Source organism: Artemia sp. Qi Xiang Cuo, chromosome 2 (assembly GCF_049724085.1).
Source record: "Artemia sp. Qi Xiang Cuo chromosome 2, ASM4972408v1, whole genome shotgun sequence".
Taxonomy (NCBI): Eukaryota; Metazoa; Arthropoda; class Branchiopoda; order Anostraca; family Artemiidae; genus Artemia; species Artemia sp. Qi Xiang Cuo.
This window is the reverse complement of record NC_142795.1, coordinates 34064051-34085701: the sequence shown is the minus strand read 5'-3', so window position 1 is coordinate 34085701 and position 21651 is coordinate 34064051. Positions and strand designations below refer to the sequence as shown.

At 33.5% G+C, this 21651-nt stretch overlaps 1 protein-coding gene across 1 annotated transcript in view; it reads left to right on the top strand.

Moving 5' to 3' along the window:
* Positions 1-21651, top strand: part of LOC148955166 (protein O-mannosyl-transferase tmtc2-like) — a 191029-nt gene that overhangs the window by 86405 nt on the left and 82973 nt on the right. Inside the window, exon 4 of the mRNA XM_089106369.1 lies at positions 4105-4282. Within this exon, the coding sequence (XP_088962495.1) occupies positions 4105-4282 (178 nt within the window). The remainder of the gene's footprint in view (positions 1-4104; positions 4283-21651) is intronic.

Below are 21651 nucleotides of genomic sequence, written 5' to 3'. Positions count from 1 at the left end.
TCAAACTGTTTCACCCAAATCATCTTCTAAAATGTCTAAAACGGTTTCGCCCAAATAATCCCTAAACGTAATTTCTGCGTGTTCCTTTTGTTTTGGCATCCCTTAGCTGTCACATTTGAAATTCCTAGGAAACCCTTTCCCGCATCAATCTCTTCATCTCTAAGATGTTCCTAGCTACACTATTATGGTTTCGATAGAATATCAAGTTATCTCTCTGACTTAAAGATCAGTGAAGCCGTATTTAAAAAAGGATTTTTCTATCTCTTTAGACTCTCGCATAATTCCAAGATAACAAGTTATGTCATTTCTAATTCCTGACACTAAAGATCAATGAAGCCATAATTAAAAATTAAATATCAATTTTTCTCTCTGACCTAAAGATCGTTTATCCCTCAGACCTAAGATCAAAGAAGCCATATTTGTTTCTTAATTCCCCTTTCGTAAATCAATAATTCCCCTCGATTACGCAATCAATTTCTCGGAAATCCTCTCCCGTCGAGTCGATCAATAAACTTAGATGGATTCTATGCCCATATATGGAGTCCCCCCTCTACCTCCTGACCTCTTTCTACTAAAGGGCACTAGAACTTATAATTTCCGTTCCAATGAGCCTTCCTACGATATTCTAGGACCACTGTGTCGATACGATCACCCCTGCGAAAAAAAAATAATAAAAAAAAATAAATAAACACGCATCCGTGATCTTTCTTCTCGCAAAATATGCAAAATTCCACATTTTTGTAGATAGGAGCTTGAAACCTCTAAAGGAGGGTTTTCTGATACGCTGAATATGATGGTGTGATTTTCATTAAGGTTCTATAACTTTTAGGGGGTCTTTCCCGCCTTTTTCGAAAATCAGCCAAATTTTCTTAGGTGCGTAAGTTTTAATGGGTAGAACTAAACTTTATGAAACTTATATATTTAAAATCAGCATAAAATCTTATTCTTTTGATGTATCTATTGGTATCAAAATTCCGTTTTCTAGAGTTTCGGTTACCATTGAGCCGGGTCGCTCCTTACTTACAGTTCGTTGCCACGAACTGCTTGATCTTCGAATCAGATACCGGTCAGTTCAGTCATTGTAATACGCTCACTGATATGGACGAATTCAATACATTAGCTTTCAAGGTAAATACATGCCTACGGAAACGAAGTCCCGGTCAGATTACTAAGAAAAATCACATACCTGAGTTAAAAATTTGAAAAAAATTTGCATTGGAGAAGCATAGGCTATACCTTGTATTTGAATTAAAGACAAAATGAATTAGAGTTGGTGGTATAAAAGAGAGGGTTGGGGACGTGTAGAGAATTAAAAAGAATAAAAAATGGTAACAAAAAGAGAAGTGTCACGACATAGCTAAAATAGCGGTGGAGGGGAACCCCTGCATATGTTAAAATAATCAATAAATAAACAAAACTTACTACTTGTGATAAATTTTATCTGGAAATTAAAACCGTATTCCTTATTTAAATTATCAACGATGCTTGAGTCAGTTTGAATACTATGGGAATAAGTAATGTTATTGGACCATTACTCTTTGTGAAATCAATGAATTCATTGCCATGCAGAAACAAATTTTTTTTCATAGAGTTGGAAGTGAAAATTATTAAAAGATGAGAGTTTTTTTTACATAGGCCTAAGAGTTCTAGGTTGTTGGGCCCTTACATGGCCCCTGGCCTCTAGCTGCTAATAGCATTCCGGGAGCCCATTTCTCATGAATTGTTTCATAGTATTGAAAATTATAGTTATATAAAGGAGAAAAACGAGTTTATAATTTGAGATTTCTGAAATAAGAGTTCTAGTTAAGTTGGCCCTTATATAGCCCCTGACATCTAGGTGTTAATGGCTTTCGGGGAGTACATTCCCTAGCGATTTTCCTAGCCTGGGCTGGAGACGTTTGTTGTGAGGGGCACTGAGTTTGTCTAATATTTTTTGTGGCTTGGTTTCAAATATATATTTGGAATTGGGTTTAATTTATTGGATTGTCCTATATCTTCTTTTTTTGGGGGGGGGTCTCATAAAACCGCTTTTTGTTTGGGTCTTTTAATAATTTTTTTTTGTCTTCTTTGTTTTGTTTTGCGTGTGTGTTGAGTCTTGGAAAGGTTGAAACGCATTATATTGAAAATACTTTTCTTTTTAGTATTTGTGCCATTTCTGTTTTTCCCCTGTTTTGTTTTTTCCTGGCCATAGAACCTTACGGAGGATTCTATATTGAAGTGTTTTTGTCTTAAATTTATTGGTTGAATAAATTGATTGATTGATTGATCATAGGGTAGTCCACGCGGAATAAATTGACTGTTTGATTGATTGCCTGGTAGTCCCCTGCTTAGTTTTTGATTTTTGGATATTTTTTTTCTTCTTTTTTTATGCGGATCATTGTATTTTATGATTTTTTTTCTTATTTATTTGTTTTTTTTTGTTTTGTTTTTTTCTTTCTCCTGTGTTGAGTCTTTTAAAGGTGGGAATGTATGATGTTGAAAATGTTTTTGTTTTCTATGTATTTGTTTCATTTTTGTTTCTCCCCTGTTTTTTCCTGGCCACAAAGCCTTACGGGAGAGGTTATATTGAAGTGTATTTTGTTGAGTTTTTTGATCGTTTGAATTATTTTCATAACATATAAAATGATAATAATTCTAAAGAGAAGACGGGTTCATAAGCAGCAAATTTTTAAATAGCATTTCTAGCTTGGTTGGCCTTTATCAAATAGGGTCCTGGCCTCTGCGAGAATGGCATACAAAGGGTTCATTACCCAGCCATTATATCTAGTATATTTATTCAAGGACATTGCAAAATGCATTTAAAAAGGCATACAAAGCGATCTTGGTCATTGGGGCCATCAATGGTATATAAAGTTACTGTTGTAACAGCGAAATTTATGGGGAACCCCGCCATTATCCAAGAGTGCAATTTTACTTTGCTGATAGTATTTTTCCTTGCCACTGGTCTGCTTGACAATTTCTTTAATTGTATCTAAGCCTGCGTAAAAATTTTTGAGAGGAAGGTGTTGCGAACTATTTTCAGGATCAATTATCGTTCTTTTTTCTTCCAAAAAGGCTCCATATTTTATGGCTACGTCCATGCCTTAGGAGGGAAGGGTATTGGTCTACAAGCGCAGCATCAACCATTGTTATATTGGAGAGATTATTAAAGGGCAAATAAAATCTTTATGTTTTGGTATGTTTATCTTTCAGCTAATGAGTTTGTCAAATAATTGACAAAGTTTTTGACAATATCTTTGCGTGTTTTTGCTAAAAGTCTAATAATATGCTATGAAATTATGGCTGAAAACTTCAGTAATTGATTTTTCAAAATGATTGTTTTTAGAATAATCTAAGTAGTCTGATTAGATAAATTACTAATGGTTTCGTTACGCAAAGATAGGGTAATTTTCATGAACATAAATCAACTACTATGCCAGATAGCCAACAGCCCTTCATCTAGAATTTTACCCCTAGAGCTCACTGAAAAAAAAATAGGACAAAACAATTACAGGTTGGCCACATGGACTAACCACATAGGCTAAGGCTAACCTCTTGGCTTTATAATTGACAAAATATTTCTGAAAACATCAAGTTGGCAATAGATTTGCTTTGAGCAAGCGCTTCGAAAAATATTCAAAACTCAAATTTTTGTCCTATTTCTTTCAATATCAGGAAGTTTTGAACTTACTGAATCGATTGAACCAAAGTAGTGCTAACTCCCATTTTCTGGGTCATATTGACACCTTTGGTTAGGTTACGATTTGAAATAAAGTAAGAGATTAAATGTGCTTCAAATGTCAATGGCATACAATCATGGTAATTAATGTATAAAATACAATGTTAATGCATTTGCCAAAGAATACAAATTATACTGTTCGTAACTGTGTCCTTTCGCTCCAGAAGAAATCGCTTAAATATCAGAAACTACTAGCATATGGAAAATAAAGAGTAGCCGACAAAGTAATATTTTCTGGGGGATTCAGGATTTTCAATAGATTTTCATTAGTTTTTGCATCTTCTTTTTTTTTCTTGGGGGACGGGTTGGGAACTCGGTAGATCTTCTGAAAAAAACCGTAGGAACGGAAGCACTGTTTGAAAGGTACATCTTTTGATTTTTTTTAGGATGAATTACATGGTCCATGGAATAGCACCTAGAGGATATCATACAGTAAATATATTGTTACATGCCACAACAACTGCTTTACTTGTAGATACAGCGGCAAGATGTTTAAAGTCATCTTGTATAGGAGCATTTGTTGCTGGATTACTGTTTGCAGTTCATCCAATACACACAGAAGCGGTAAGTAGTCTTTTTCGATTATCAATTAGCAATTGCTCATCCCTATGAAAATAAGTTTGTAAGTGAAGCAAATCCTCTCTTCTCCGTATAACCTAAAACATCGAATAATCTGGAGCTTGTGCACATTGAAATTTTGTAAAAATCGAAATATGAAAAATCGTTATGTTGAAAGACGGTTTATCTTGTTAAAATTATCGTTTCCACTAGCCCAAAAACAGCAATTGGCAGAACTCAGCTATTCATGTCTTTTCTTGATTTTCTATGCCTACCTGTTAATTCAACTCTAGCTAGGTGCTTTTATTTAACTAAAAAACAAAAAAGTTTTGTTCCGATAGCATTAAAGAATTGAATTGCAATTAAAAAGAACAGAAATTATTGATTCTCACTCAAAGTAACACAAATCTGTAGAGAAAACAAAAAACCCTTGAGCTTTTCTGAAGACTGTAAAAAGCTCTCAGGAGATGGTCACGTTGAAAATGTGTTTTTCAAAATTCGGTTACAATGGGGGCAGGGTTCGCTCCATGCTAGCTTGTAGTTACTGCTGCTATCATGAAATGAAACAAAGACGTAAGACACAACAATCGTTTCAAAGCCCTCTACAGAAGCAACACAATATATAAAAGATTACTCCATCCAGAATCAAACTAGAGATCTTTTGCTTTTGAGGTAATGGTTTGTACAATTGGCATCAAAACAATGAAAACTTAGTTTTTACCGATCATTTACAACCTAAGGCCAGTTTTAATCCCAGGAGATAGCATTTGAAAGATAAGTTTGGGAGAATTTCTTATTAATGGCGATGGTGAACCTTCAGCCAAAGGTGTTGCTCATGAAAAATCTATTGGAAATTACAGAATATTTGCTCACCGGCACCTTAGCCTAGTCTAGGTCAAAAGAGCTGTTTTGTGGTTAACGATATTTTGTTATGGCATGATATCTTTTGCAGCTCAAAAAAGGCTCCAGAACTTTAAATTTTGTTCAAACGAGCCCTCTCATGTACCTATGCTACAACCTCTGGCTCCGAACTATCATCCTCGAGGAAATAAAAGTGAAAAATAAAGCAGACAAGAGTGTACTCTTGCCAAATATGATTTTCCTTGGTGTTCATGAACGGGGGACTGTAAACCTCTAGTTTTTGAGCCATTAAAATTGATTTGCCGTCTTAGAGGCATATCAATTCTTTCCCTTTTGTTCCTATTTGGTCTAAATCTTGACTTTTCGATGTAAAATTGCAGAAAACAGCATTTACCTGTAGTTTGATATAATTTGTGACTAGAAAAGTGAAACAGATGTTTAAAAATTGACATCAAATGAGTCCTCTCCTGGCATATTAAAGCTACTGGTTTACTGCAAGGCTTCTTAAAACAATTTTTTATTCACGGCCCCATTTATGATTTCGAGTTTCCTGGCGACCCCATCTAAGTATAAAAGAACGATAAATCAGTATCTTTTGATGATTTGCCTATTATATAACACTATACTTATACATATGAAGACATAAAGTTTAAGAATTTGTTTAGAAACATACAAAAATATAAAATTAGAAATGGCACTGCATTTAACATAGTTACAAACAATATACGCCCTATTTTTCATCAAAATTGCATGTTTCGTAACCACATGAATAAAAGGGAATTCTGACCGTCAGTAGAAAGGGGGGTGCTACTCCCACGAGAACACCGTGCTGCCACCTACAACTTTTTTACATAATTTATGCATGTTTTTGTCAGTGAGAATGAAAAAACAGGATTTTTCTCACTTTGATGGATGTTTCATGGATGGTTATGTGTGTTGGTCAATTTATGGATATTTTTATGGTTTTTATCAGTGAGAATGAAAAAACAGGATTTTTCTCACTTTGATGGATGTTTCATGGATGGTTATGTGTGTTGGTCAATTTATGGATGTTTTTATGGTTTTTGTCAGTGAGAATGAAAAAACATGAATTTTCTCTCTTTGATGGATATTTTTTTGGACGGTTATGAGTGTTGGTCAATTTATTGGATGTTTTTAATGGATGTCAACATCAATTTATGTCTGTTTTTTGGTTTTTGTCAGTGAGAATGAAAAAAACAGCGACGATTACAGCAATTTATGGATGTTTTATGGTTTTTGTCAGTGAGAATGGAAAAACAGGATTTTTCTCACTTTGATGGATGTTTCAAGGTCGATTTATTTGTTGTTGTTTGTCCAGGTGTAATGACAATGGGGTGATTTACATAATCGCTCGGTGAATTATTGATTTATGACACTGGGGGGGGGGGTCATTTAAATAATCACTAGGGGCAATGTATTGATCTAGGACTCGAGGGGGAAGTGAATTTCCGAGAACTTGATTACGTAATCGAAGGGGAGAATGTATTGATTTACGAAAGGGGAATTAAGAAACAAACATGGTTTCTTTGATCTTCAGACTAACCTAACCTGAGAACTTGATTTACATAATCGATGGGGAGAATGTATTGATTCACGAAAGGGGAATTAGGAAACAAACATGGCTTCATTGTTGTTTGGCTAACCTAACCTGAGAAATTAATTTACATAATCGGCGGGGGAATTATTGATTCACGAAAGGGGAATTAAGAAACAAACATGGCTTCTTTGTTTTTTGGCTAACCTAACCTGAGAAATTGATTTACATAATTGGCGGGGAATTATTGATTCACGAAAGGGGAATTAATTTTTTGTTTCTAAGTGGAATTATTCATTCACGAAAGGGGAGAGAATTTCTGAGAACTTTATTTACATAATCGCTAGGGGGATTATTGATTTACGAAAAGGGGAATAAAGAAACAAGTATGGCTTCTTTGATCTTAGGTCTGAGGGATAAACGCTCTATAGGTCAGAGAGAAAAATTAATGTTCTATTTTTAAATAGGGCTTCATTGATCTTTAGTGTCAGGAATTAGAAATGACATAACTTGTTATCTTGGAATTATGCGAGAGTCTAAAGAGATAGAAAAATCACTTGTTGTTATTCTTGTTTGGCCACGTGTAATGACAGGAGGGGTGATTTACATAATCGCTAGGGCAATTATTGATTTATGGAAGGGGAATTAATTTGTTGTTTCTAAGGGGAATTAGTCATTCAGGAAAGGGGAATTAATTTTTTGTTTCTAAGGGCAATTATAGATTCAAGAAGGGGGAATTAATTTGTTGTTTCTAAGGGGAATTATTCATTCACGAAAGGGGAGAGAATTTCCGAGAACTTTATTTACATAATCGCTAGGGGGATTATTGATTTACGAAAAGGGGAATAAGAAAACAAGTATGGCTTCTTTGATCTTAGGTCTGAGTGATAAACGCTCTTTAGGTCAGAGAGAAAAATTAACGTTCTATTTTTAGATAGGGCTTCATTGATCTTTAGTGTCAGGAATTAGAAATGACATCATTTGTTGTTGTTGCTGTTTGACCACGTGTAATGACATGAGGGGTGATTTACTTAATCGGTAGGGGAATTATTGATTTATGGAAGGCGAATTAATTTGTTGTTTCTAAGGGGAATTATTGCTTCACGAAAGGGTTTCTTAGTAATTTGAAATGTGACAGCGCAGGGATGCCAAAACCAAAAGGAACACGCAGAAATTACGTTTAGGGGATATTTGGGCGAAACCGTTTTAGACATTTTAGGGAATTATTTCGGCGATACAGTTAGAGACATTTTAAAAGATGATTTTAGAAAAGGTTTTAGAAGAGAATTTGAGGGTGAAACTCTGTGGTCGTTATAATACATAAGTTCCATTTGAACAGTGTCGTGAGGTCCTCTACCCCAACCCCAAAGGGCCCTCATACCCCACCCCAACCCCGAAGGAAGGTCCTCAAAGGTCCCCCCGGCTCCCGAAGGGCCCCCAGATCCCCAAAAGCCCCTGAGCCCCCATTTCTTAATACTTTTTTAGGGCTTTATTATATCTTTTCAGAACAAGTTATTTTCTTATCGAAATCTGAAGGTAGGGTCTGGGTACATTTAGAATGGTGGCAATTAGACTAATATTTTTGGAAATAATACATTGAAAGGAACATCAAATTTTATTCTTTTAGCCTACAAGTTAATGTAAACAGCCTAAGTTTTCCAGATATACTTTGCAATGTACATCACCATCAACCTTCTTTTTAACTGGACATATCCTGGACAAAATAAAAAAAAAATCACTGACTCTATGGGTTTTTGCTTTATAGCAACAGTTCTAGAATCAAGTCTACTATTTAGCCTAGGGGTACCAATCGAAATCTGAAGGTAGGGTCTGGATACATTTAGAATGGTGGCAATTAGACTAACATTTTTGGAAATAAAACATTGAAAGGAACATCAAATTATATTCTTTTAGCCAACAAGTTAATGTAAACAGCCTAAGTTTTCCAGATATACTTTGCAATGTACATCACCATCAACCTTCTTTTTAACTGGACATATCCTGGACTAAATAAAAAAAAATCACTGACTCTATGAGTTTTTGCTTTATAGCAACAGTTCTAGAATCAAGTCTACCATTTAGCCTAGGGGTAACAATCAAAATCTGAAGGTAGGGTCTGGGTACATTTAGAATGGTGGCAATTAGACTCACATTTTTGGAAATAAAACATTGAAAGGATCATCAAATTATATTCTTTTAGCCTACAAGTTAATGTAAACAGCCTAAGTTTTCCAGATATACTTTACAGCTTTTTGGATACCTCAACACCAAGCAATACTTTTCAAAAGGCATTTCAGAGCAAGTTCTTAACTGGACATATCCTGGACAAAAAAAAAAATCACTGACTCTATGGGTTTTTGCTTTATATCAATAGTTCTAGAATCAAGTCTACTATTTAGCCTAGGGGTACAAATCGAAATCTGAAGGTAGGGTCTGGATACATTAAGATTGGTGTCAATTAGACTATCATTTTTGGAAATAAAACATTGAAAGGAACATCAAATTATATTATTTTAGCCAACAAGCTAATGTAAACAGCCTAAGTTTTCAAGATATACTTTGCAATATACATCACCATCAACCTTCTTTTTAACTCGACATATCCTGGACAAAATAAAAAAAAATCACTGACTCTATGGGTTTTTGCTTTATAGCAACAGTTCTAGAATCAAGTCTACTATTTAGCCTAGGGGTACCAATCGAAATCTGAAGGTAGGGTCTGGGTACATTTAGAATGGTGACAATTAGACTAACATTTTTGGAAATAAAACATTGAAAGGAACATTAAATTATATTCTTTTAGCCAACAAGTTAATGTAAACAGCCTAAGTTTTCCAGATATACTTTACAGCTTTTTGGATACCTCAACACCAAGCAATACTTTTCAAAAGGCATTTCAGAGCAAGTTCCTTTCTTAAAGTCCCTCCTAAACCAATTTTACAAGTTGAAGTACCCATCCTTTTCACCCACAGCTTTACAGCTTTTTGTACACCTCAACATCAATCAATACCTTTCAAAAGGCATTTCAGAGCAAGTTTCTTGCTTAATGTCCCTCCTAAACCCATTTTACAAGTTGAAGAATCATTCCCTTTCACCTACAACTTTATTTTACAGCTTTTTGAAAGCGCCAACACCAGGCAATACTTTTCAAAGGCATTTCAGATCAACTTCTTTTCATAATATCCCTTCTAAACCCATTTTACAAATTAAAGTACCAATCCTTTTCACCCCCAACTTTACTTTACAGCCTTTTGAAAGCGCCAACACCAGGCAACACTTTTCAAAGGCATTTCAAAACAAGTTCTTTCCATAATATCCCTCCTAAACCCATTTTACAAATTGAAGTACCAATCCTTTTCACACACAACTTTACTTTACAGCCTTTTGAATGCGCCAACACCAAGCAATACTTTTCAAAGGCATTTCAGAACAATTTCTTTTCTTAATGTCCATCCTAAACTCATTTTACAAGTTGAAGTACCAATCCTTTTCACCCAAAACTTTACTTTACAGCTTTTTGAATGCTCCAACACCAAGCAATACTTTTCAAAGGTATTTCAGAACAAGTTATTTTCTTATTGTCATTCCTAAACCCATTTTACAAGTTGAAGTTCCCAGCCTTTTCACCCGCAACTATGCTTTACAGCTCTTGAATTGTCATAACACCAAGAAATACTTTTCAAAAGATATTTCAGAACAAGGACTTTTCTTAATGTCCCTTTTAAACCCATTTTACAAGTTGAAGTACCCATCCTTTTCACCCACAACTTTACTTTACAGCTTTTGAATGCCCCAACACCTAGCAATACTTTTCCAAAGGCATTTCAGAGCCAGTTCCGATCTTAATGTCCCTCATAAAACCATTTTACAAGTTGAAGCACCCATTATTTTCACCACAACTTTACTTTACAACTTTTTTTCTTAATGTCCCTCCTAAACCCATTTTACAAGTTAAGTACCCAACTTTTTCACCCAGAACTATACTTCACAGCTTTTTGAATGCCCAAACACCAAGCAATACTTTTCAAAAGGCATTTCAGAACAAGTTCTTTTCTTAATGTCCCCCCTAAACTCATTTTACAAGTTGAGGTACCCATCCTTTTCATCCCAACTTTACTTTACAACTTTTGTGCACGCCACAATATCATGCAAGTTTCCACTTCAGTTCAAATTTTTCTCAAAGAGATGAAAAAATTAAAAATACTGTTCCAAATTTTTCATAGAAGATAGAAAGTTCAAGTTATCTTCTGAATTTTATTAAAGAACTTACAGTTCAATTCTAATTTCTCCAAAGAAAATAAAAATCTTCCACTTCAGTTCTTAATTTCACAAAGACGCAAGGAAATTTAAAGTTCTATTTGAAATTTTTTCCGTAGAAGATAGAAAAACCTATACCATAGTTGTGAATATTTTCCCGGAAGATAAAAATTTCTGCTTCAATTTTAAATTTCCTCAACGAAGTGAAGAAAAGTTCAAGTTTTAGTCATCATGCAAGATTCCACTTCAGTTCAGATTTTTCTAAAAGGGATGAAAAATTTTAAAATACTGTTCCAAATTTTTCATAAAAGATAGAAAGTTCAAGTTATCTTCTGAATTTTATTAAAGAACTTACAGTTCAATTCTAATTTCTCCAAAGAAAATAAAAATCTTCCACTTCAGTTCTTATTTTAACAAAGACACAAGGAAATTTAAAGTTCTATTTGAAATTTCTCAATGAAGTGAAGAAAAATTCAAGCTCTCTTCTGAATTTTCTCAATGAAAAAGAAATTAGTTTTTGATCAATTCTATTTTTCCTAATAATACAAAAAGGTTCCACTTCAGTTCAGATGTTTTCCCAAAGACATAAATTTTAAATTCTCCTCCAAATTTTTTGTAGAAGATAGAAAAAGTTACACATTGATCGTGAATATTTCACTATGCAGATAAGGGGCTAATTTTCTCATTGATGTGAAGAAAAGTTCAAGTTCTTTTCCTAACTATCCATATGAAAAGAAATAAGTTACAGATCAATTCTATTTTTCATGAAAAAATAAACATTTTCCACTTCAGTTCAGATTTTTCTCAAAGAGATGAAAAAATTTAAAATACTGTTTTAAATTTTTTATAGAAGATAGAAAGTTCAAGTTATCTTCTGAATTTATTGGGAATGTGTGCCTACGTTGTCATGACAGTGAGGAGGTAAATTCCTTTGGAGTAGTCAAGAATTTTCATCATTCAAAAGGTGGATATGTGAAACTATCATTTCCAGAGAAGTTAGTGCTCAAAGAGAATACCAACTTAAAAATAATAGTTGATGAAGATGGGCAACTTCTAGCTAATGGTTCTGGTAACACGTTAGCCGTTGATAGATCTTATTGTCATCTTTCCGGTGTTAGCATTCGAATGAAATTAGTAAGGGAAAGAAGGGCCTACTGCTGCACCAACATTATAAATCATATCTTGTCAACGTGCCAAAACTGTTGCCTCTGTAAAAATAATGTGATAATAGACAGTGAAATTGCTGGTAAAATAAAAAGAGCATTGGCAGACAATGTTAATAATGTAAAATAATGTCTATAACATATTTTTATGTTGTTACTACATATTATTACTTCAATAAAAATATTTTATGCATTACTTTGTTATATTTCTATTATCTTAGGAAAAGTTAGCATGTTAAGCGCTTAGAATGTTTATTAAAAAGTTGGAGATTTTTATTTTCTTTGAAAAAAAATTGGAATTGAACTATAACTTTTTTCTTTTCTCTAAGAAAATTTAGAAGAGAACTTTAAATTTCTTTGTGTCTTTGTGAAATTAAGAACCGAAGTGGAAGATTTTTATTTTTCTCTGGAGAAATTAGAATTGAACTGTAAGTTCTTTAATAAAATTCAGAATTGAGTTAACTTTTCATGATCAATGTATAACTTTTTCTATCTTCTATGAAAAATTTAGAACAGTAATTTAAAATTTTTCCATATCTTTGAGAAAAATCTGAATTGAAGCGGAAAATTTTTATTTTTTCTTGAAAAATAGAATTGATTTGTAACTTATTTCTTTTCATATGGATAGTTAGGAAAAGAACTTGAACTTTTCTTCACATCAATGAGAAAATTAGCTCCTTATCTTCATAGTGAAATATTCACGATCAATGTGTAACTTTTTCTATCTTCTACAAAAAATTGGAGGAGAATTTAAAATTTATGTCTTTGGGGAAACATCTGAACTGAAGTGGAACCTTTTTATATTATTAGGAAAAATAGAATTGATCAAAAACTAATGTCTTTTTCATTTTGAAAATTCAGAAGAGAGCTTGAACTTTTCGACACTTCATTGAGAAATTTCAAATAGAACTTTAAATTTCCTTGTGTATTTGTGAAATTAAGAACTGAAGTGGAAGATTTTTATTTTCTTTGGAGAAATTAGAATTGAACTGTAAGTTCTTTAATAAAATTCAGAAGATAACTTGAACATTTATATCATCTATGAAAAATTTGGAACAGTATTTTAAATTTTTTTATCTCTTTGAGAAAAATCTGGACTGAAGTGGAAAATTTTTATTTTTTGTTGAAAAATAGAATTGATCTGTAGCTTATTTTTTTTCATAGGGATAATTAGGAAAAGAGCTTGAATTTTCTTCACATCAATGAGAAAGGTAGCTCCTTATCTTCATAGTGAAATGTTCACAATCCATGTGTAACTTTTCCTATCTTCTACAAAAAATTTGGAGAAGAATTTTAAATTCATGTCTTTGGGGAAAAATCTGAACTGAAGTGGAACCTTTTTATATTATTAGGAAAAATAGAATTGATCAAAAACTAATTTCTTTTTCATTGAGAAAATTCAGAAGAGAGCTTGAACTTTTCTTCACTTCATTGAGAAATTTCAAATAGAACTTTAAATTTCCTTGTGTCTTTGTGAAATTAAGAACTGAAGTGGAAGATTTTTATTTTATTTGGAGAAATTATAATTGAACTGTAAGTTCTTTAATAAAATTCAGAAGATGACTTGAACTTTCTATCTTCTATGAAAAATTTGGAACAGTATTTTAAATTTGTTCATCTCTTTGAGAAAAATCTGAATTGAAGTGGAATCTTGCATGATGACTAGAACTTGAACTTTTCTTCACTTCGTTGAGAAAATTGAAAATTGAAGTAGAAATTTTTATCTTCCGGGAAAATATTCACAGCTATGGTATAGGTTTTTCTATCTTCTACGGAAAAATTTCAAATAGAACTTTAAATTTCCTTGTGTCTTTTTGAAATTAAGAACTCAAGTGGAAGATTTTCATTTTCTTTTGAGAAATTAGAATTGAACTGTAAGTTCTTTAATAAAATTCAGAAGATAACTTGAACTTTCTATCTTCTATGTAAAATTTGGAACAGTATTTTAAATTTTTTCATCTCTTTGAGAAAAATCTGAACTGAAGTGGAAACTTGCATGATATTGTGGCGTGCATAAAAGTTGTAAAGTAAAGTTTTGGTGAAAAGGATGGGTACCTCAACTTGTAAAATGGGTTTAGGGGGGACATTAAGAAAAGAACTTGTTCTGAAACGCCTTTTGAAAAGTATTGCTTGGTGTTAGGGCATTCAAAAAGCTGTGAAGTATAGTTCTGGGTGAAAAAGTTGGGTACTTAACTTGTAAAATGGGTTTAGGAGGGACATTAAGAAAAAAAGTTGTAAAGTAAAGTTGTGGTGAAAATGATGGGTACTTCAACTTGTAAAATGGTTTTATGAGGGACATTAAGAAAGGAACTGGTTCTACAAATGCCTTTGGAAAAGTATTGCTAGGTGTTGGGGGATCAAAAGCTGTAAAGTAAAGTTGTGGGTGAAAAGGATGGGTACTTCAACTTGTAAAATGGGTTTAGAAGGGACATTAAGAAAAGACCTTGTTCTGAAATGTCTTTTGAAAAGTATTGCTTGGTGCTATGGCAATTCAAGAGCTTTAAAGCATAGTTGGGGCTGAAAAGGCTGGAAACTTCAACTTATAAAATGGGTTTAGGAAGGATAATCAGAAAATAACTTGTTCTTAAATGCCTTTGAAAAGTATTGCTTGGCGTTGGAGCATTCAAAAAGCTGTAAAGTAAAGTTGTGGGTGAAAAGGATGGGTACTTCAACTTGTAAAATGATTTTAGGATGGACACTAAGAAAAAAAATTGTTCTGAAATGCCTTTGAAAAGAATTGCAAGGTGTTAGCGCATTCAAAAGGCTCTAAAGTAAAGTTATGTGTGAAAAGGATTGATACTTCAATTTGTAAAATTGGTTTAGGAGGGATATTATGAAAAGAACTTGTTTTGAAATGCCTTTGAAAAGTGTTGCCTGGTGTTGGTGCTTTCAAAAGGCTGTAAAGTAAAGTTAGGGGTGAAAAGGATTGGTACCTTAATTTGTAAAATGGGTTTAGAAGGGATATTATGAAAAGAAGTTGCTCTGAAATGCCTTTGAAAAGTATTGCCTGGTGTTGGCGCTTTCAAAAGGCTGTAAAGTAAAGTTGTGAGTGAAAAGGATGGATGCTTCAACTTGTAAAATTGGTTTAGGAGGGACATTAAGAAAGGAACTTGCTCTGAAATGCCTTTTGAAAGGTATTGCTTGGTGTTGAGATATCCAAAAAGCTGTAAAGTAAAGTTGTGGGTGAAAAGGATGGGTACTTCAACTTGTAAAATTGGTTTAGGAGGGACTTTAAGAAAGGAACTTGCTCTGAAAGGCCTTTTGAAAAGTATTGCTTGGTGTTGAGGTATCCAAAAAGCTGTAAAGTATATCTGGAAAACTTAGACTGTTTACATTAACTTGTAGGCTAAAAGAATATAATTTGATGTTCCTTTCAATGTTTTATTTCCAAAAATGTTAGTCTAATTGCCAACATTCTAAATGTACCCAGACCCTACCTTAAGATTTCGATTGGTACCCCTAGGCTAAATAGTAGACTTGATTCTAGAACTGTTGATATAAAGCAAAAACCCATAGAGTCAGTGATTTTTTTTTTTTGTCCAGGTTATGTCCAGTTAAGAAGAAGGTTGATGGTGATGTACATTGCAAAGTATATCTGGAAAACTTAGGCTGTTTACATTAACTTATAGGCTAAAAGAATATAATTTGATGTTCCTTTCAATGTTTTATTTCCAAAAATGTTAGTCTAATTGTCACCATTCTAAATGTACCCAGACCCTAACTTCAGATTTCGATTGGTACCCCTAGGCTAAATAGTAGACTTGATTCTAGAACTGTTGCTATAAAGCAAAAACACATAGAGTCAGTGATTTTTTTATTTTGTCCAGGATATGTCCAGTTAAGAAGAAGGTTGATGGTGATGTACATTGCAAAGTATATCTGGAAAACTTAGGCTGTTTACATTAACTTGTAGGCTAAAAGAATATAATTTGATGTTCCTTTCAATGTATTATTTCCAAAATGTTAGTCAAATTGCCACCATTCTAAATGTATCCAGACCCTACCTTCATATTTCGATTAGTACCCCTAGGCGAAATAGTAGACTTGATTCTATAACTGTTGCTACAAAGCAAAAACCCTTAGAGTCAGTGATTTTTTTTTTATTTTGTCCAGGATATGTCCAGTTAAGAAGAAGGTTGATGGTGATGTACATTGCAAAGTATATCTGGAAAACTTAGTCTGTTTACATTAACTTGTAGACTAAAAGAATATAATTTGATGTTCCTTTCAATGTTTTATTTCCAAAAATGTTAGTCTAATTGCCACCATTCTAAATGTACCCAGACCCTACCTTCAGATTTCGATAAGAAAATAACTTGTTCTGAAAAGATATAATAAAGCCCTAAAAAAGTATTAAGAAATGGGGGCTCAGGGGCCTTTGGGGATCTGGGGCACCTTTGAAGACCAGGGCTTCCTTCGGGGCTGGGGTGGGGTATGAGGGCCCTTTGGGGTTGGGGTAGAGGACCTCACGACACTGTTCGAATGGAACTTGTGTATTATAACGACCACAGAGTTTCAGCCTCAAAAAATCTTCTAAAACCTTTTCTAAAATCATCTTTTAAAATGTCTCTAACTGTTTCGCCGAAATAATTCCCTAAAATGTCTAAAACGGTTTCGCCCAAATAACCCCTAAACGTAATTTCTGCGTGAGATCCTCTAGGACCTCACGACACTGTTCAAATGGAACTTGTGTATTATAACGACCACAGAGTTTCACCCTCAAATTCTCTTCTAAAACCTTTTCTAAAATCATCTTTTAAATGTCTCTAACTGTTTCGCCAAAATAATTCCCTAAAATGTCTAAAACGGTTTCGCCCAAATAACCCCTAAACGTAATTTCTGCGTGTTCCTTTTGTTTTTGGCATCCCTGCGCTGTCACATTTCAAATTATTAAGAAACCCTTTTGTGAATCAATAATTCCCCTTAGAAACAACAAATTAATTCCCCTTCCATAAATCAATAATTCCCCTAGCGATTATGTAAATCACCCCTCATGTCATTACACGTGGTCAAACAACAACAACAACAAGTGATGTCATTTCTAATTCCTGACACCAAAGATCAATGAGGCCCTATTTAAAAGTAGAACGTTAATTTTTCTCTCTGACCTAAAGAGCGTTTATCCCTCAGACCTAAGATCAAAGAAGCCATACTTGTTTCTTTATTCCCCTTTTCGTAAATCAATAATCCCCCTAGCGATTATGTAAATAAAGTTCTCAGAAATTCTCTCCCCTTTCGTGAATGAATAATTCCCCTTAGAAACAAAAAATTAATTCCCCTTTCTTGAATCTATAATTGCCCTTAGAAACAACAAATTAATTCACCTTTCGTGAATGAATGATTCCCCTTAGAAATAACAAATTAATTCCCCTTCCATAAATCAATAATTCCCCTAGCGATTATGTAAGTCACCCCTCATGTCATTACACGTGGCCAAACAACAACAACAACAAGTGATGTCATTTCTAATTCCTGACACTAAAGATCAATGAAGCCCTATTTAAAAATAGAACATTAATTTTTCTCTCTGACCTATAGAGCGTTTATCCCTCAGACCTAAGATCAAAGAAGCCATACTTGTTTCTTTATTCCCCTTTTCGTAAATCAATAATCCCCCTAGCGATTATGTAAATAAAGTTCTCAGAAATTCTCTCCCCTTTCGTGAATGAATAATTCCCCTTCGAACCAGCAAAGTAATTCCCCTTTCATAAATCAATAATTCCCCGCCAATTATGTAAATCAATTTCTCAGGTTAGGTTAGCCAAACAACAAAGAAGCCATGTTTGTTTCTTAATTCCCCTTTCGTAAATTACTAATTCCCCCGCAGTATATGTAAAACAATTTCTCAGTTCAGGTTAGCTAAACATCCAAGAATCCATGTTTGTTTCCTAATTCCCCTTTCGTGAATCAATACATTCTCCCCATCGATTATGTAAATCAAGTTCTCAGGTTAGGTTAGCCTAAAGATCAAAGAAGCCATGTTTGTTTCTTAATTCCCCTTTCGTAAATCAATACATTCTCCCCTTCGATTACGTAATCAAGTTCTCGGAAATTCACTTCCCCCTCGAGTCCTAGATCAATACATTGCCCCTAGTGCTTATGTAAACCACCCCCCCCCCCCAGTGTCATAAATCAATAATTCACCGAGCGATTATGTAAATCACCCCATTGTCATTACACCTGGACAAACAACAACAAATAAATCGACCTTGAAACACCCATTAAAGTGAGAAAAATCCTGTTTTTCCATTCTCACTGACAAAAACCATAAAACATCCATAAATTGCTGTACTCGTCGCTGCTTTTTTCATTCTCACTGACAAAAACCATAAAACAGACATAAATTGATGTTGCCATCAATGAAAAACATCAAATAAATTGACCAACACTAATAACGGTCCAAAAAACATCCATCAAAGTGAGAAAATTCATGTTTTTTCATTCTCACTGACAAAAACCATAAAAACATCCATAAATTGACCAACACACATAACCATCCATGAAACATCCAACAAAGTGAGAAAAATCCAGTTTTCTCATTTTCACTGACAAAACCATAAAAACATCCATAAATTGACCAGCACACATAACCATCCATGAAACATCCATCAAAGTGAGAAAAATCCTGTTTTTTCATTCTCACTGACAAAAACATGCATAAATTATGTAAAAAAGTTGTAGGTGGCAGCACGGTGTTCTCGTGGGAGTAGCACCCCCCTCTCTACTACCGTCTTAGTTCGCTTGAATATATTCGAATGTAGTCGTCCAGTGGTAAGTATTAGATTAAAATTAAACGGAAAAAATTAATGAGATGGTTGTTCATTGCATAATAAATTCAATCTTGGTGGAATGTTTGACACTACTGGACACATCTCTTCAACATTATTTAGTGATGGACAATCTTGGGATTTATTAAGTGTTAAAGCAGAGAAAGTAACTTAACATACATATGTTGAATGACAGAAGAACATTTAGCGCCATATCAGCGATTTTGGGAAATTCAATTCTAGTTCTCATCCAGAATTCTGTCAGGGGCTTTTATGGAGATTGTAGTTTTAAGTTTGAGTCACTCGAAAGCTCAGCAAATTCCTCTTGAGCCTTCAGTGGCAGGTGATAAAACTCGCTTAAGCTAATCCTAAACCGACTTTGAATCCAATATACCTTTTTGAAATCAATACTTGATATTAGGTGTGTACGAAACTGTGTTTCTAGTGCTTTTATGTGATCTACAATAGATTTTGCAATAAAAGTCAATATAAGTGTCTCGATTGTAAAATTGTCGGCACTGGTAAAGATTTCGAACGAATTTTTTCTTTCGGGTTTGTGACTTTACAGCACCAAACAATCTCTGAGAATTTATGCTGGAAGAATTGAGGATTAAAGGCTTTTAGTCCATCCTTTCCAGCCTTTCGTGCACACAGAGACTATGTATGGGTTCTTGAAGAAAATAGTTTTTTCCCGAAAAAGGAGTTAAGCCAAAAAATACGCCAGATTATAATAAAATTAGCCAAGATTTAAGCCAGTGGGTAAATTCAAAATTTTCCCGCCAGTGAATATCAAAATTAGCCAGTCTGGCGGAAAATAAGCCAATATGGCAACACTGAGAAGAGAGTAAACAGTTCACATTACAATCATTGTTATTGAATCATTGCCTTGCTGCAAGTGCGCACGCGTATCCCGATCTTTGTTCGTGTACATGTGTGTAAGTGTGACTTTGCGCAATTATATATCTGTTGTGAAGTGTATTTTATGGTATTTGAGTGTTGTAGTCGTAGATGCCTTTATTCTCCCTTTATAGGGGAGATAAACTCTGGCCCTAAGGTAGTTAAAATTTGGTAGCGTGCCTTAGGCTATGACAAAAATAATGATGCGTACCAACTGGGTATGTTCAAGGGGCTAAAGGTAGATTGTAGAGAGGTTATCTAAACTATAATACTTTTATTCATTTAACATATAATAATAATCAGATATATACTTTCTACTGGGACTGGCTGTCCCAAGTAGACCACAAGTCTCAGAAACTACAATAATATATAATAAGATACTTAGACACTTACAATGATCCGACAAGATTCCAAGGTATTTCTAAAAACAACGGACCAGAGGTCAGTCTGGCATAAAGTTATTATCAGATCCCCCCTTCCCATAAAATGTATCTTTTATACATTTTTGTCAAACACACCTTCCTTTAACCAACCGACGCAAATATCTAGGAAGTGGTATTTCTCAATTTCCCGTTAGGCAGAAACTTGGCAGGATATATTCCTTATCTTAATAAAAAGTGGTATTTCTAAACTTCGTATTTGCGTCTTATTTATTTTTACTAACTTAATAATTAACTAAATTAGAAAATTTTACCACAATACTACCCATTTAAAGAAGAATTGTCCCAATGCTCAATATTTTACTTTTAAAACAACTTAATTTTGTTTACAGCTATTATTCTGCCATCTTTGGGTCATTATGTGCATATACCCTTAATGGGTTTCCTTAGGGTCATGTTTCTGGTTCAATATAGGCCATGTTCTTTTTCTTTTTTCGAAGGATTTTAATTTGAAATTCATCTTTGTTTCTCTTTTTCTCTGTCTCTAGGACTGAAAAATACTCTTTTTACCCGTCTTCATATGCATCTTATGTTTTAAATTGACCCCAAGCGGCTTTAGCATTATATTAGTGGTTCTGCCTAAATTAGATTTCAAGTTATGAATTTATTTGAGTTTATGAATTATTTGAGTTTAATTTTTATTCCCATTAATAATTTAATTTATTTGTGTGATATGTTTGATATACTGTTTATTTTTTTTCTCGTTTTAGAAATGCCTTGGTGAAATTACACAAAACATTTTGATTTTTTTAAATTTTCACATATTTTTCCAGCACAAAGCATTTTCACATATTTCAAAAACATAAGCCATTTGGGCTATGTAGCACAATATCTAGGCCTAAATTAAGTTCTGATTTTATCTCAGTTTTTGATGAACTTGTAGTAAAGTCTGTAAGACTGCTATAATTTCCAAAATATCAGTTGATCAAGTATGGTTTGGTTTCTGATGGTATGAGATGATAGTATCAGGATACATTTGAAGTGTCTTCAAAATTTGTTACTTTCCAAAAATGTGTCAAAATATCATTGAAAGAAAAAATGGATCCAAAAGGATGCTACGAAAAATTTGATTTCCAAAAAATAGCTAAGGCTGTATCTAAAATAAATATTCACATTAGTATACATATAAAGCATATAGTTTTACATATATAGTGGAAAGAAACACTCAATTTCGTAAAGATTAATTACTTTTATTTACTTTTCTCTCTTTTAATTACTCAAAAAATAATATCCTGATTAAATCGAAACATTATGTTTCTTGCTGGATTATTCTTTCCAACTTAATACTAAACGTATTATTTCAAAATAAAAATTATTAATACGTTGACTCGAGGTCAAACATTTACATATAACATTAAATCACTAGTTAAAACATAAAGTTGATGAAAAAATAGTATATATATATATATAAGCATTGTGTAATAGCTTACAAAAG